Below are 18,245 nucleotides of genomic sequence, written 5' to 3'. Positions count from 1 at the left end.
TGGGCTTGTAAAGTGATTGGACTTAACGTGACAGCTAGCCATGTATTTGTGGTGTTGTATGGGTCAGTCTGACGTGAGCTTTTCACTGGACTTCTCCAATGGTGACTGGATCTGGTGACCATATATAAAATTTATAAGTGCACTTTATTCATATTTTGCCAGGTCACATTAACAAACCACAATTAAAAATGTTTTAACATAAGACGTTTGCCTGGCAGTAGCAGCATGCCATAACCACCTTGGTCGAGTTGAATTTTCAAAGTGTCTGGAGATATTTCATCAAGTCAAGCTTCCCAGAAATACTCATTTTTAACTTTATTTGTAAAAAATAAATAGGCGGCAGTGGCATGAACAGAACACGTATCAGAGTGAAGGTGGAGCATTGTGAAGCGAACCTTCTTCAGGAGATGCCCGGCGCCTTCACTGCCAGCGAATCGTGCCCGTCTCACAATCAGGATTGACGTTGAACGCCATACATTCGGAAGAGAATTACATCATTCACAACTAAGCACTACCAGCCACGCACCTTGTCATTCTTACATAATACTGCTATAGCCAGTTTAGACTGCAGAACACTGCGGCATCATCACAGACATGTGGCCCGAGACAAAAGAAGGGCCCAAGGCCACACACCAGCCATGATGGGCTCTGCTGTTATAGGCTTAAAGAGGAATCTTTACCTTTGAGGCCTCAGCTTCTGTTCTGGCAGCCCTGGTTCTCCCAAGGAGCTGGCAGTCGAGAAACTGTTTCAGTGAAAATACCAGCTTCCGCTTCTAAACACAGATAAAACACTTCTGCACAGAGCGAGGCAACAGATGTGTGGGTATTTATGCGCCATTAAGAGGTTGGGGAGGCGGTATTGCAAAGTTAGCATTGTGTAAAATTCAATAATGTAACTTTAAACACTGTAATATACAGAATCTTAATAAAAATCATAAAGGAATACAACAATTGCACATATATCCATAGGGGTGAAGCGTAAGCTTGCAATGTGTGTCTCACCACTCATGCCTAAAACCACAGCCTCCCAGCATCAGTCCCTCAACTTCCCCCTACAGTCAGCCAATCACATAGTAGCCTTTTGTTACCCTTCACCATGAAATGGCTTCCTTACAGGCCCTATCCTGCTTCTTACATAACACTGCTGTTGGGGACCCAGAGGACCAACTCCTAGTCTCTCAATACCCTACTGGAGATGACTGATGTCTTGCCATACCTGCATGTTCTTCTCTTTTTCAAGCACCTTCTGCATTTTGCAGTACCAATCGATTTACCTCTGCCCAAGGGCTGGTTCTATTTCCCTTTATCTCTCGTATGCTCATGTAACTAAAAGCATTTTATACACAGCCATAGCATTACCAATGTATACTGGCACACACCATTTGTACTTTGCCTTGGGTTGCCTGCGTATCCAGCACCCATTTACTAACCACATCTCGGGTCTGTTGGGGCCTCGTGTCTTCTTTGCATCTTCCTTCCCTCCTACAGGTTGTGGGACATTCTGCCAGTAGCACATCTAAAACCACGTCAACCAGCTACTAGCATCTTACAACACTGGACTCTCCTCGGTGTCCCAAGAGCCGCCCAGATAGGATTGTCAATATAACTTGTGTCCTATCTTTGGACATTCCTGAGGACACACATGTACCTGTCCCCAACCAAAATCTCAAATGACAACCCCTGTACTTGAGGTGTCCTCTCAGATTTAAAAATCACTACTGCGGAGAGAACGGGCTGGGAAAACACAGAAGCTAGCAACAAAGGATATTTGTTCGATTGGGCTAGGAAGATTTAGGTGGGTGAAATGAAAGCAGCTCATATCAATGTGCACATGCCACTTGAGATGGCACTTCAGGAAGTTTCAAGATTTAAACCTGGACATTTTTCACTCATGGACGATGGCCTCAGGAGCAGACAAATCTCATTCACACGCAAACATTCACTCATTCACTCTTCAAGCCCCTGAGTTTGGTAGGAACTATAGGAAGCTGATGAAGGAACGTGAGGGTGCATTTTGGGGGGCAAGGGTTTTAAGCATTATTCACTGGTAACAAGGTCTAATGTTGGTGCATGAGTCTCACTATGCGTCTGAGGGACTCAATAGTGGCAAAGGCCAAATACTGAGAGCATAACCAGTCCTCCAGGCCCACCCCGCTCTCCTTGTCCAAGGACTTTTCTGCAAACTTGATCATCAGTAGCGTCCGTTTGATGTCCAACCAGTTCTGGAGCACGGCATCCCGTTGTGTGGAGCCAGAGACTGCGCTAAGTGCCAGAAGAACTTCCTCGCGTGGGCCCCAAAGTAAGCAACGAAGCATGTCCTTGGCATCTGAAATGAGAATGCGTTCTGATGGGTTAGGGTTCAGCAAACAGCTGGCGAGCTGCTGGAGTCCGCGAGAGTAAAGGGAACGGTGGGGAATGGGCGGAAGATCAGCACGGGTGTACTCCTTCTCTTTCAGTTCTGGGTTCTCCTCGAAAGGGTTGGGCAGGTGAAGCATTTCATAGATCAGTATACCTGTTTGGAACTCATCACACTTTTTGTACTGAGTTCCTGTGATGATCTCAGGTGCCAGGCGAGACTGGTCCCGAAGCACTTCAGAGTCCATTATACGGCTCTTCTGCTTGGCCTGTGAAAAGTTGCTAACCAGTAGTCGGGCTGGGCAAGTGGAGTTGGGGTTGACCTCTACAGGTTCGAAGTTGAGGAGCCCACCACCTGGCCGGAAGTGCACCAGCAATAGGTTCTCCAAACGAAGGTCGCAGTGTGTTACATGGTACGGTTTCAAGTGCTCGAGTCCTGAGCACAGTTGCAAGAGCAGAAGGCACACCTGCCGCTCGTATAAGTCAGGGTTCTTGGTGTGCCTGGTCCTGGCCTCCTCTACAAACTCAGCCACAGTTTGATACGGGACTTCTCGGGTGATGACTACAACTCGACTGCGTTGCTTGCTTATGGTCCCTTGGTTGCAAATGTTGCCTTTTTGGGACTTTGCAGTGCTAGGAGTGGAATCTGGTTTCTTCTTGCCTGCATTTTCTTTCCCCATTTCTTCCTTTCCCGCCTCATCTTCTTCTTCCTCCTCATCTGGGGAATTAGGATCTTCCCATGGGAGCAGACGAACAGGCACGTCAGCCAGGAAATGCCCGCAGTCTTGCTGTATGTTGAAATTCACAGACAGACTTTGACGCACGGCCAAGCTGTGGCAATACTGCCTCTGGGACTCTTTAGCCTTACTTTTACAAATCTGAAAAAATAAAGAAATAGACAAAGGTAAATATAAAAAAGAATCAAGCAACATAAGATACATCAGATGGTAATTCACAATGTGTCATTCTTGTTATTGCCTTACACTTAGTCATGCGAATCAAAAATTAAGTTTCTATATGTTGAATTAGCTAGATTTCCCGCATTTTACGAACTATTATAGTATATGCATCTATCCTTGAACATTGCTCTGAGACCTTTAAAACGTTCCTATATGGTGGTAGTCGGGCATAAACCACGTTGAGTCTGTGGAACCCAGTGATAGGTGGAGATCTAAATGTGTACCCCCAGACTCTAGAGATTACCTTGGCATCAAAGTGGGAGCCACTACAGAATGGCTCCAAACTTGTATGCCATCTCAATAGTTATTGCTATGGCTCTCGTGTGAATCGAGGCCTAACACTGCCGTCTGCGAGGATACCTATCTTGAGGGTTCTTCAGACCCTCTAAGAATCATGTATGATCAATTGTAAACCATCGCCTCACACGCTTCAGTTACGAACCAAGTAAACTGGCCAGCTCAAGAGCTGGCCAGTTTACTGGATGTCTACGCTTGCTTGCACAGTTCACTGCTCAAGCTCATCTTTCTACTGCTGACAATTTTAAACGTTTAAATGTGTCTTTTCTGGAAATTGATTCCCTACCAAAGTTGTTAGTAAAAGGTCCAATGAGTTTGGAGGAGTCAAGATGTGAAAAATGACTTTCTCTAACAAAAATAATTTTCTTTTTTAATACACATTTTAAATTATTGTAAAACTTCTACAACTGGTGTTCAAAATATACAAACTAACTCCGTCCTGTGTTTTTCTGCCCATTCTGTGTGGCCCAAGCTCCAAGGAGAAGCACTTACAATTTTCCAAGAAGGCAGAAATGCAAGGTCCCAAGGCCCTTACGACAGACTTCAGGAATTTATTCACAACGGAAATAGTCTTCCCACACAAAACCTATCCATGGATGCGGATTCTGGGATGCAGCTTCCAGCACATGCACGCCTCCAGAACCAGAGGCAGGTTAGGGGAGCTTTTCATAATAAATAAATAATGGTAAAAAAAAAAGTGGGGGAAAGAAAAATGAAAGTGCAGGAGGAAGGTAGGAGAGGCACAAGATTAGGAAAATGTTCTAGAAAAAGGAAATATCTGAGTTTAGTCACTAAATAAGGATGAGAAAGGGGGCGGGGATAAAAAAAAAGTGAAGAAGTGAGAAACAGAGGAAGCAAAAGGAAGCAGCGAAGGAAACATCGGATAGATTTCCACAAATACAAGAGGCAAAACGAGAGAAAAGCTAAAGGGATTAGTTAAGGGCAAAGAAAGGAAAGGTAAGAGTAACCTGCGGGGAGAGAGATCGACTGGGAGTGGGTGCAGCGAGAGAGGGGGTAGGGAAAGAGGCAGAGGCAGAGCCACAGACAAAGCCATAGAGAGAAAGAGAGAACAAGACAAAAAACCACAAGAAGCGGGGCAAATAGAAAACAAGTTTTTATTGCGAGATTGCACTAAAGCCTTGCAGGTTAGACGGGAATGCCCTACTGGAGTCCTTGGGCTACTTAAACAGAGATGACATTTGTGAGATGGAAGATCCCGAGTGCAGACAGGAGTGTTACAATGCCAAGGAATGTGTAGTGTCGATGGGTCGATGTTCATCAGAGTAACCTCAGGTCACACGGCGCGTCAAGGGGCCGTCAAAGTCACCAAGATGCCGTTCTTTTATGGTCACAGGATCAAAGGATGCTTAATATTGTGAAACGGCTGCTGGACTATCTCGGAGCAGCTAAAGTGTCTGGAACATGGTAACCTGCCCCATACCCACAGGACTTACCGAGGTTTAGCATAAGGCAAGCGGGCACAGTCATTTTGTGACACACAGCAATGCACAGACCATTCATTCGCCGACACTTCCTGCCAGAGAGTCGATAGCACCGGATTAGTCACTTCACATAACAAAGCAAACCCCTGGTCACTTCCCGCTAGAATGAGGTCACACGTGTCCTTTCAGGCAAAAAGAGTATTCATTTTCTAGCCAAGCCTCAAAGCAACAATCTCCAAGCAAACCGCAATTTTAACGTTGTGTTTGAGTTGGTTTTTAATACAGGCTTACTTTTTCGTGATAGAATCACTGAGATATACTGTGTTAGTGTCGCTAAAATAGCCTATGGTGTTAAAAGTCAATCTTGTAAAGAAAACAATGTAAAATAAAACATTTTTGAAAGAAAACAGCGTGACCCCCGTTGCATTAGTTAAAGTGTACATTTTAAAGAAACGCCTGACCAACTTGATTAGAGAAAAATAAGAGGCAAGGCACACAAAGCAATAAGGATTTATGGAGGTCTCCCTGTGCAACCTATATAAAATGGTAACACACCGTTACTACGCGGGCATTACTACGATGTGCTTTCTCTATGCATTTTTTAGTGCGCGTTTACCATTACTACGCATGCTGCTACATAGCATGCTCTTACTTCGCAAATGCTTTTAGTACGCATTAGTTTACTTTGCAAATGTCATCATTCAATTACATAATTTTAGTTTAAAATAGTGCCTTACTATTATTTGGAAATTAAATGTATTTAAAAAAAATGTGTTAATATGTATGAATTGTCAACAACAACAAAAATAACTATATTACAAATAAAATAATAATAAATATAAATGTAACTTATGTATTGACTTGCATTGAATTCCCAAGGTTTACTATTGATTTTTTATTTTACCCATAGAAGAAATCCGTGACGCAAATGCGTTTAAACGCCATACGGAGAATCGAATGTAAGAGGTGAAGTAGCATGATAGCACACGGAACAGGAGAGAACATTTTTGTAATCAATTAAATGTAAATTAACTATTTTGAAGTATTTTTTTAATATGTTCTTTCTAAATTTGTGGCACAATATATATATATATATATATATATATATATTTTTTAAATAAATACTCGAGTATTAAATGTAATACCCGAGCATTCATTTTTTGCTGATTTTTAAATTACTCCCCCACCCAAAACCCCTATTTCCCCGGCATCCCGTCCCAGGGTTTAGGTTACTTTATTTAAAAATATTAAATATGGTCCATGTATGCGAAGTAGAGGTATGCGAAGTAATGATCAGCACAGAAAAAACAGATCCTTATCTTCTAAATGCATTTGCGAACTACTGGTAAGCGCAGTAAAAATATGCGAAGTAATGGTAGTTGTGATGTAAAAACATCGCACTTAAAACATGCGTACTAATGGCATGCTAAGTAGCATCATATATTCATATAAAAAACAGACTTCAAAGAATCTGATGGAAAAGATTCACTGTCCGACTGACAAAAACTGATGAAACTTCAAGGCATGCTTATGAAAAAAGCGTACAGCGCTCACGCCATTCCCAAAGTCGAGAGAATGCTGGTGGCGCACCACACAAGCCAAACTACAACGCAGCAAAGCGTAAGCGTGAGAAACTGAATGGAGGCAATCCTGCCCAGACTAGCTCAAAAAAGATCTAGGAATCCACTCTGCACCCGTTTTGAAGCCAAACTTTTATGATCGCGTTCTCTCTTGAAGTGGTGTCAAGTCCTTCGAGTCAAAGCCCACTCAGCAGCACCGTCCTGCTTCTCAAAGCAGCAACATTTCCACCACCATTCAACAATATTTGCACTAGATCTTGATAATAAAATTTAGTGCTGTGCGCTGTAGAATCAGGATACTAAAGTCTACCTGAGGCGTTTCCATCACTGCAAACTCGATTGTGACCTTGGCCCTCACACACTACTCTGAGCCCCTAGGACAAGGCCCAAAATTCAGAAAAGGACTGCGATGAGCTACAAAATCACAAGCATTTTGGGTCAACTAACACTGTAAATGATTACAGAAAGTGATCCGCTTAAGGGCTGCCTCAAGTCCCCGGCGCCTGGCCTGCCTGGCGCACGTTCACAGAGGCAGTGGGGATGCAGACAGGAGATAAGGAGGAAGTGACAGGTCTGGTGCAAGAGATTTGGTGTAACACCGCCAGCATTTACACATCTGACAGTGTTCAGCGCTATTCCGTTACAAAGCAGCCAGAAAAAGCAAAGAGATTAATTCACAATGCGATACATTTCGGAAACCATTCTAAGCTGATTAGCCGCAATAAATCCAGCCAAGGAACAGATGTGCGTCTTTATCCTCTAGTAATGAAGGAACAGAGATTAATGCATCTGGAAGGTAGGAGACAAAGGACGAGATTGCTATTATTGCCACCAAAGGCTTCTTACTCTTCCAGCATATGAAACTATCTGTCCAGATAAAGCCATGTAGCGGAAGGGGTTTGCGGTACCCATTACAGGGACTGATGATCAGTCTGCGCTGTAATGAGAAGCACTTTACAAAAGAGCTCACAGCGCACGGCGCAATGACGATGACACGGAGGGATCCAAGAAGTGGAGGGACGGCGTGCCTGGACAGGTCTCCTTATGTACCTATTCTTACCTGTGCCCTTTACTCACCTGCAATTGTAGGGTCATCAAAAAGCCTGTGTCCAGCCCTGTGCTACCCTCCTCGCTCTCACTATAAAATGCCAAAGAGAATCCTTGGCACACTAGCCCACAACCTGGTCAATTGTAATTGGTACTGGAGACTCGTCTAGTTTTTTGGTTCCCAGTTCCTTGGAGACTTTCATTTTATACTTGATGATTTTACTTAGGGAATACCTTGTCCAGTGTTGGCGACCTCACTTCCCGTTTTCGGTCCGGTTTTAGAGGCCGCCGCCAAGAGCCCTAAAAACAGAGTTCAGATCACAGCAGACCTGCTTTAAGGGTTTGTTTGGTCCCCAGATCCATCCATCTGCCTTCTCCTCTTCTGAAAAGGATGGCAACTTATCGAACAGCTATTCCTTTGGTTCACACACACACACACTGTAATATAATGTAATGTATTAGTTGAACTTAGTGTAGTACAGTATGGTGCAACAAACAAATGTGATAGATTTGATCCCTCTAACAAACACTCATGGCCTCCTGCAACACAGATACTTAAATAAGGCTCATAGCCCCAACAGAAAACGTAAGAACACATCAACAGAACCATATAGTTGGTAAAGTGACACCTCCAAATAACACAATCCACAACTGAAAGAGCAGATTAGGAAGAAGACCCAACTTTTCCTCACAAAACACAGCGCTGCTCTAAAGTGTTTTAACTGACAAAGACACGCTCCTCAAAAGCACAAGTCACTACCCAGACATCCCAACAACCTCAACCTAGGAATCAGGCAGTCCAAGTGCACCCTAAAGCACAAAAGGCACCAAAGCTTACTGTTTGGTAAATGATGCTTCTAATCAGTAGGACCCACTCCTCCCAAAACCCATCGCTAACCGTGACAAGAGATAATGTTAATCACTCCTTCTTGCATACTTACACAAACACAATGTCACCGCCATATTTACGGCTCCACAATGGACAACCAGTCACACTTGTGAAACCAGATTTGAAAAAAACCATGTGTGGCTAACTCACCTAGAAACACACAGCAAAGGTCTAAGCATGCAAAGACACATCACACCAGGACCTTCCATTAAATTGATATCAATCAATGCTAAACGCTATGCAAACCAGACCCACTGTAGCACAGACCAGACACATCGCAAAACCTACTCATCAGTGGGCTCTTTAAGACCCACGTCATAGTTCTAAATTAGGAGCAAACAAAATTGGCCCCTGTATAAGCACTAACTCTGGAAAGGAGCGGACAGCAAATTCAATTTACTCCAATGTTTCCCAACCATTTACCACTGAGCTTTTAGCACAAGAGTAAAAGCGGGTGCAAAAACACACTTAATATATGGTGCAAATGTTATTTGTGCCGAGAAGATTTTGTGGCTGCAATTTTCACTGGGTTCGAAATGACACTGCAAGACTCGGGTCAGTGAGGAAACCTAAAACAGTTAACACTATGGGCTCGTAAAATGGCAGAAGTGAACTATACACGTGGTCAATCTCTTACAAATAGACTGATTTGTATGTCGCTGACATGAAGCTGCTGATGTTGAGACTAAGAGAACTGCTGTCTAATCCCGGCTTTACCCTGCGACCAATGTTAGGTGATCTTCGGCAGATCACCATCAGTCCATGCTCTCGTTCTCACCCCTGACTGAACTGGAGTCACACAGAAAGAGAATGCATTCTGCACTACAAAACAATTGGACCATTTTCTTCAGCTTAGACTGGCCTGAAGGTCGGTCAGTTTGCTAAGTGTATTTTGTAATTTTTATATTGCACTACACAAGTCTCTTCCCCTACCTTAAAGAACTACACAAACATGCACAGCTTTTATGCAATCCAGGCCCTGTAACTAAATATGTTCCCAATCTATTCCTCTCAGTGGAAATGCACAAAGCAAACCGGTACTGAAAAGGAGTAGAGAGAGTGGACAGGGGTACCACGCCATGGAGCTGCTGTTCCGGTATTTAATTTGGAGGACATGAATGACTGCACCTTGAAAGTTGTGCAGACCTGATGCCATGTACGGCTGTATTCTCATGACTGGCTGGAAACACGTGCAGAAGAACCCTGCACGCTATAAATTAGCAGCGAGCCAAAATACTGTCCAGGTTCATGCATTCCCGTGTGTGAGCAAACCTGCTGAGTTTGTACTGTTGCAGGTACACAACTTCCCAAGATTAGTTTGCACAGTTGCATGTACACAACTTCCCAAGATTAGTTTGTACTGTTGCAGGTACACAACTTCCCAAGATTAGTTTGCACTGTTGCATGTACACAACTTCCCAAGATTAGTTTGTACTGTTAAATGCACACAACTTCCCAAGATTAGTTTGTACTGTTACAGGTACACAACTTCCCAAGATTAGTTTGTACTGTTGCAGGTACACAACTTCCCAAGATTAGTTTGTACTGTTGCAGGTACGCAACTTCCCAAGATTAGTTTGTACTGTTACAGGTACGCAACTTCCCAAGATTAGTTTGTACAACTTCCCAAGATTAGTTTGTACTGTTGCAGGTAGAAAACTTCCCAAGATTAGTTTGGACTGTTGCAGGTACACAACTTCCCAAGATTTGTGAACATGATTCCTGGATCGAGGCGATTACCACCATGAATGTGATTTTATCGTGTGGCATTGGTTTGACTTTGGCCTAAATTGTAGTTTTCTTCCTTTAGCGTGTACGGACGAGACTGGATCTTACAGAAAGAGATGCCGATGCGTTTGTGACCTGTAACATCTTCAATGAGTATAGAACTCGGACTCACCCCTTTCCTTTTCTCTACGCTACCTCAGTGAGGTACAATCAAGCTTTACGCCTGCCTTGGAGCCCCCCAATCACCTTCGCCAATCTGCCATAGCGATGCAAATCTGTACACACCCACTGCTACTCTAGCAATGCGATTAGACAATAAGAAGCTGCAACACTGATCCTTGCCAAGGCTTGATTCTCAAAACACAGGAAGATTAGGACTACTCCCCCGGGGCTGCCTGGGAGAAAGGGAGGATAAAGGGAGAGAGAGGGAGAGAGAGAGAGGGGGGATAGAGAGGGGAAGGGGTGGAAGAGAGAGAGGGGAGGGGGAGAGAGAGAGATGAATCGAGCTCTAACTAGACGAGTGACTCCTGGCCTCTTTTCACCAATAGTTCGCCATTCTTTTCACAGATCCCAACTCAGTATCCAAGCACAGGAAGGTGGGTTCCATTGGAGGTTTATTGAAACCTTCCTGCAGAGTCTGCCCAGCCTCTCTCTGGGATGAGCCAGGTATGACTACCTTGCTAGGGCCTTTTGAATGTAAGTGGTAAACACAGGAGTCCTCCTTCCTACTAGGACTTTCCAAAGAGCTCCACCACCAGCAGATTGCCTGACCTGCTCATGTTTGACTCAGACACTTACAGAACCATCTTTAACACTATTCCACAGGTAACAGTCAATCACACAGAGTATTATAACCTAACAAAGGACCTACCTGTTCAACCGTTCCATGATTGGTCTGAACCACTGTTCTTATAATTAAGAGTATAGTTTGTCCCCTAACATAATTTTCACATTAAATGTCAGGCCATCGATACAGCGAGAGTGCTTGAGTTACTACTGGGCATGCTTGCTGTGGGGAGGGTGACAAACATGACTTGATAGAAAACAAAAGTGCTTTTAAGGATCTGGAGACCTGGCTTCCAGCTATGTCTGAAAATGGTGAAAAAACACAAAGATTATACGTAGAAATAAATCTCTCATCTTTCTTTCGGCTGCTGTTTGTGGATGGACTAAATATTATGGGTCCTCCCACTTTGAAGCTCGGTTCAAGACTTCTATACCTCATTATTCTGGAAGACACTGTGCCCACTTCACTTATAGATTGGAAATAAATCTTGGCAAGCATCCACCAGTTCCTGGTTGGTGTGCCAGTGAGGATGTCAAAACACTACAGCTACATTAGTCTGCTGGGTGATGCAACTGTGATCAGATTACCTCTCTCCCACTGGCTGCCAGATGTGGCGATTGTGTCCAGGGTTGCTTCCCTGAGCTTAATATTAGCAGCGATCTCTCACTACTTGTTGACACAGTACATTGAGCAAGAGTGGGTGGGAAGACCAAGCTGCAGGATAAATACCAGTTTATATGGATTCCTTCTTCTACAGAACTGCAGAGAGGGAAGACCAGATTCTGAAAATGTGCCCGATACCTCCTGATCGCTCCAGTGTATGCTTTTTGTACCATGTACATAATGCTGAATATATGTAAGCATCTTCTATGTGGCTGATTATTCTAAAGCTTAGATAGTCACGAATACAACGGCATCCTGAAGGTTGCAGTCGATTTATGAATAAGCTGGCCTAGTTTGCTCTATACACCACATTAAAAAGTAAAAATTTCAACTCCAACATTCCTTGCTTACCTTCACAGCATAATTGTTGAGTGGATCTTTTGCGTAGGTGGCTGTATAGTAAATGGCGTCGCCCGCTTCGCAGCATGGCTGGTCGCTGGCCAGACGGAAGTCTGACCAGCTGTCTACTCCAAACCGCAGCTGGTCCTTCTGCCCGGCCATGAAGAGGTCTTCACACCGGATGGCTAGTTTCTTCAGTGAGTCTGTATGAAGGCTTCGGATCTTAGCCACCACTTCCTCCCGATTCTCTATTCCACGGTATAGCGCTTGCCGCTGGGGCTTCTGGATGCTGCGCCCATGCTTGCCGGGAGCGAGGTGTTTCGTAGTGAGCGAATCCATGCTATTGGAGCCCCTTTCCTTAACCGTGAGGGCCGAAAGGCTGGAGACACTGTTGCCTACGGAGGCACTTGCCCGCTCTTTCATGGTGGGTCTGTCCAGGGAGTCCCCAGACTCATTGTCCAGCACTTTCATATCTGAGCTGAGAGAGGAGCAAACGCTGCCAGTGTCCCAGTTCGGGTCCAGGTCATAGGTGGGATTGCCCACGCCTAGGCTGTTCTCTTTCGATCCCTTCTGTAGGTCTTTGGCTGCCGGTTCGGTGTTGGCTCTAGTAATGGTTTTCTTTGGCAACGGAGGAGGAGTCGGCTGGGACTCGCCTGTCGTTTCGTGATCAGTCATCTCTCCAAAGGCAATGGCATCATCGGACACCCCGCCCTTCATTTGCCGTGGCTGCTTGTGGGGTATCATGTTAGCCCGGGAGTGTCCTACATGAGCAAATAAAAAAATTAAATAAAGAACATAGATTAGAAAATGTTTGTTTCTATATACAACGGCAGACAGGTCAACTGCAGCGCACTTCCACATGATGCAAGGGATTAAGAGACATTGTTCAAGAACAATAGAAACAATATGCAAATACGACTCAAATGAATACAATGGGAAACCTTGTAACATCTCTTAAATGTCCATAATATTCTCATCAAAAAGTAACTGATGAAAGAGAGGCCACTTAATCCAATTGGTGATTGACAATTTTATTTTATTTTCCAAAGAATCCTCCATCCAACGTGTTTCGTCCTACACTGCTAGGACTTCTTCAGGGCAAACAAATGATCTGTGCAACGGGTATCAGCAATAATAATGCCAATCCAATACGACGTAATCAGAAATCTCCAAACAAATGGTAATTCTCGGCTGCTCCACTTGTCACCATGTTGAGAATAGTCAATGATGACAATATCAATTATACGTGGGTGGTATCCTTCCAATCGCAAAAAATGAAGAGGTCATCCAGTATGATAGCCAGACAAACGATGAAATGGATCAAAATACCATATTACTCTGGTCTTTTGGTGGACATGTTAGTGGGTATTCCCCACCCCACAACGAGAGAATCCTATTGTAGGAACTCCTCTTTCCCTCGACTAGTACTCCCGAAAAACAATTACAGACTGTAATTGTTTTTCGGGAGTACTACTTCTTCATTTTTTGGGATTGGAAGGAAACCACCAATGTATAATTGATATTGTCATCATTGACTATTCTCAACATGGTGACAAGTGGAGCAGCCGAGAATTACCATTTGTTTGGAGATTTCTGATTACGTCGTATTGGATTGGCATTATTATTGCTGATACCCGTTGCACAGATCATTTGTTTGCCCCGAAGAAGTCCTAGCAGTGTAGGACGAAACGCACTGGCTGGAGGATTTTTTGGAAAATAAAAGAAAATTGTCAATCACCAATTGGATTAAGTGGCCTCTCTTGCATCAGCTACTTTTTGATGAGAATATTATGGACATTTAAGAGATGTTACAAGGAAGGGTGGTGCGGTTCTGATTTAGTAAAAAACTGTTTGTTTCCTATTCAAGGTAGCACCTTTGGACAGAGGGTGTTTTCGGAATCTGCACACATTTTAGATATTTGTGTTAAAATATTGTTGGTATTATTTTCCATATTGGTGCTGCTTCAGCGTTCTAAACCCAACTGTCCTTTGTTTTTTTGTGTAAATATCTCACAATGGGAAACGTTCCTGCACTTTCCATTTTCGCTTTGATCAAGTTTGCAAAACTGTGCAATAATAGCCCCGTGATCTCATATTTCATATCACGCTCAAATATAGGAGGCTGGAGATGGGGGTGATGGTTGGAAAGCCCTTGAAGGCGGGACGTTGTTATTAAAGAGGTGTTTGTTATTTCACGTAAGATGGTACTCGACAACCCAGGGACATGTGTGGCAAGCGCTGCATCCACAAAGCTGGATAGACGGACAGTATTGCAGTACATGAAATTTATGTTAGTTATTGCTCTGCTCAAAATCAAAACAAGTCATTACAAGCGTAAATCTTTTCTGTCTTTCATTTCGAGTTCAACACTGCAATGAAAATCTGTCTAGGTGTGTATATAATAACACACCACAATGACCTGTAGCACGCAATATATGATCAAAGCAAACAAACTAAACATATAAAAGTTTATTATTTATTGAAATCGATTATTTACAAATAAATGTGCACGTCTCGGAGTTTACTGGTGTAAGATGTGTGCACCCAGGCTCAGCAATGCAACACATCACCAGAACCACGTGTCTGCGTTCAACACTCTAAGCGTCTCGAGGAAGACGCAGAGCAGCTCTGGCCGTGACGCGGGCGCGCCTCACTTGTAGCCCCAGCCGCAGTTGTGTGCTCGGCGGTCAGCTCTGCTGCTGCGGGCGAGCCCAGCCCTCCCTCCCTCCCGCCCAGCCCAAACGGCAAAGTGCATCTCGGAATGACAACGCACTTGCGCATCTGACAGGCAATTTGCACGTCTCCGCTAAGGCCACTGTTAGAGCAGGAACAAAAAGCACGCATTTGAATCTCGCCAGGCCAGGAACAGAGATGCCTCTGTGACATTTTATTAATTTACAGATTGACCTGCGTGATGAACGCCTGATAGGCGACCTTTGTCGAAAAGCCATTACAGCGCACCCAAGCAACCTGTTGACATCGGCCGTGTGCTGAGACCCGACGACCTCCTTCCATGCTCTACGCGATATGTCCGTCTGACACTCTGCATGCTAAAATCGAATGCAAAATAAATCAAAAGTATATCTCCCCTTCCTCGCGCCGATTTGACGACGTGCACGTCCCTGCGGCGAGGCTCTGTAGGAGACAGACGCCGGTCCTGCCCCGGCCTTGTGGATCCAATACAGATAGAGTGACTATTTTGTGAAGGAATTTCGGTTCCGGACATTAAAACTACCTCGGATCGTGTTTTTATTGCTTTTTCTTTCATTAGTTTACGAGTACCAGCACTGCTGAGTTTCGACTTGAATAATTCACAGGGTTTTTGTGATGTACGGAGCTAGAAAATACAAATCAGTGACCTCCCCCCTCTAGGGCTTTTCACTGCAAAAGAACGATGGTGTTTTTTGCGGCCTCTCCACATCGTTTCAGCAGAAAAGAGATGTTTTCTCGAGTCAGCGGTAGTAATTGGGAGCTGGGCCTTTCCCGCTAGTACATATACACAGCACTTTGCGGTGAAGCAGAGCGGCACTGAGATGGCGACAGGGCGAGGGTCATGCTGTTTATTGGTGTCCTTGGAGACCCATTACAATTGTAATTCTATTTATATAGCGCTTACTACTCGTGAGGAGGCATTGAAGCGCTTTTCGGTGAGTAGCACGCAACTCTGCAACACAAAAAGGATTAGTGGCAAATTACTATAGGGAAATATGAAATTAATTTGAGGGGTGGACATGTGAGTCTGTTAGTTGGATGCCAGATTTCCAATTTGCCAACACTGCTTTTCCTGCAGTAAGGGAATGGCTTTCTGTTAGAAGTGTCTGAGGAAACGGAAACGCTGCCATTGGCAAAAATTAAAACAAATCCAAAATGGCTGCTGGTGCAACAGGATGCATGTGCACGTATGCACACGCATAGACAGCTACCTTGAAATGTTTATCCTTTATGAAAGAAAGGAATCCAAGATTGCCAATGCGCGCGCGTTCACCTTGATGCACCAACAGACATCTTGGAATATATTTTTTTTAAAGTATAATTTACCATTTGGAGGTAGGCATTTTAAAAATGATAGATTTAAAAAACATAGCACGAGTACCATGGTGCACAAAGAAAAAAGAAGCAAGGAACGTGGAAGCAACGTGCAGGTTCAAGGCCCAGAAGATTGTTTTTTAATTTAGAAATAAAGCACAGTCAGAAAGTGGAGGGACGGGAAGCAATGAACGGGGGAGACAGAAAAGCAGCCCAGCAGCAGTGCTAAGCTCTGGGCCAACATGACATCAATTACTGAAAAAACGTTCAAAAAATTATAATAAAAGAAAGAATGAAGTAGGAGCTGGGCAGCTGGACAAGCAAGGGGGACACCAGTTCGTGAACGACAGCAAGGGAGAGAGACAGAGAAAGAGGTCAGGCTCCCATGGAATGCTAAAAGACAAATGAAAAAAAATGTTCCTGGATGTTGACAGTGGAAGGTTACAACTCATCTCTTCAAAACAATGGAAAAGAAGCTATGACCCAGGGCTGCAGAAGACCAAGAATAGGGAGGACAGTCAACTAAAGAGGCGCACTGAACAGGAGACATATCAGCTATCCATTCAGGGGCACGGTGCGGACCCAAGGCCCTCTGTGTGTCATAGGCCCTAGGTCCACGACAGTCTGTAGGCGAGACCCAAAACGGACCAGGAGGCAAAGGGTTCAGGCGAATAGGGGTAAATTAGCTGGAATACTTAGTTGTGAAAAATGGCTGCTCTTTTCTCCAGATGTTACACTCTGGGTTGAGAGCTTCCATGAAAGTTGATAGTTCTGCACCCTCTTCTGTTTGGTCAGCTGGAAGATATAACATACATATCCTTAGAAGACTTAAGGTATGAATACCATTTGGGTGGATTTCAAAACTGTCTCTATTACTCAGCCCTCTACCGAGTTAAGGACATGGGGGCATGAATAACTCTTTACGAGTGGGGGGAGTATTGAGGAGGCAAGAAATACACCCAACATGTTTGTGGGGAATATGTGTTTCTGTGTCACATTCCAGAAGTTTTTACCAGGACTTTTATCCACAGGGTTCAGCCACTTTCACCAGCCGGAAGGCCCAGGTGACATCTGGGAAACTTAGGGGAGCCAGAAAACTAACGTGAATGGCCTTAAAAGCATTACCAGGGGCACTCAGAATGAAGCTCCCTAAACTAGAAACATAAAACAGTTTGTGTTGAAACCACAGCCTTGAGAAGACCCAGTTACCATCTGCCTCTTTTTGCAGACAGTAAGAGAAGCAACACCCTACTCGAACCTGTTCATGCAATTAGCGAACTTCGAACTGCCTATACTGTAATACCATGAGTTTAGGCTAAACAGGCTATCTGGATTCACCTGTGCACAAGGACTGGGGGAGACAAAAGGGAGGAAGAGGGGAGTTGAAAGTCCCATGGAAAACGACAAACATGGAAGTAAAGCACCTTAAATCCCTCTCACTGAAATATAAGAAGCGGCACAGACTATCCTGGTATAGCTTTGCATGAAGGCCTATTTCACCACCTTATTATCAGTCGCAAGCGGTGTGAAGCTCATGCCAACGTAAGGCAAAACTGATGTGACTTGTACGGAAGCATGGGCTGAAATCTTCAACGAAGGAAAACATCAAGGGTAGAAAAGGTCAATCATTTCTGGTTTCTGCTGGTCAAAAGTACATTAGTCCACATTTTTAAAGTAATTATTTCTTCAGGCTAGAGAAAATAAAGCACAGCACATACAAGTCAAACAGATCGTAACTACCCCGTCACCAATTAGAGAACCCTTTGCCACTCATTGTTGAGATACCCCTCAATAAATGCATTGGGCAATGCAAAATCATGTGTATGCCTGCTGAAAGTACTAGCAAGGCGTCTGCATTAGTGTGTGTTAACACACATTGAAAATGTATTGCAATGTTCTACAGAGTGCTCGAGGAAGCGTAGCCTTGCTTTGAGGGTGACATAAACAAGCCAAAAACTGCTGCTATAGTAAAGTCAGCTTTGTACCGTACCCCAAGAAATCTCTGTTCCAATGTCTTCTCATATTCTTCCCACAATAAGAACTAGCCATCTGCTTGTTGGCAGCTATCTTGAGTTTCACATCAAACCAAGTGTTCTATCCTCTGCTTGCTACATTATAGAAAACGTAAAGAAA

The 18,245-nt window shown here is 44.0% G+C and overlaps 1 protein-coding gene across 5 annotated transcripts in view; it reads right to left on the bottom strand.

Moving 5' to 3' along the window:
- Positions 1–290: 290 nt before the first annotated feature.
- PEAK1 (pseudopodium enriched atypical kinase 1) overlaps positions 291–18,245 on the bottom strand; it is a 523,641-nt gene continuing 505,686 nt past the window's right edge. For all 5 annotated transcript variants that reach the window (XM_085643878.1, XM_085643881.1, XM_085643879.1 and 2 more), the window contains 2 exons: positions 12,099–12,847; positions 291–3,233 (listed from right to left, as the gene is read on the bottom strand). In XM_085643878.1, coding sequence (XP_085500004.1) covers positions 2,058–3,233; positions 12,099–12,847 — 1,925 coding nt within the window. In that variant the 3' untranslated portion in view covers positions 291–2,057. The remainder of the gene's footprint in view (positions 3,234–12,098; positions 12,848–18,245) is intronic.

The sequence above is a fragment of the Triturus cristatus genome, chromosome 3_1 (assembly GCF_964204655.1).
Source record: "Triturus cristatus chromosome 3_1, aTriCri1.1, whole genome shotgun sequence".
Taxonomy (NCBI): domain Eukaryota; kingdom Metazoa; phylum Chordata; class Amphibia; order Caudata; family Salamandridae; genus Triturus; species Triturus cristatus.
This window is presented reverse-complemented; position numbering and strand designations above follow the sequence as displayed.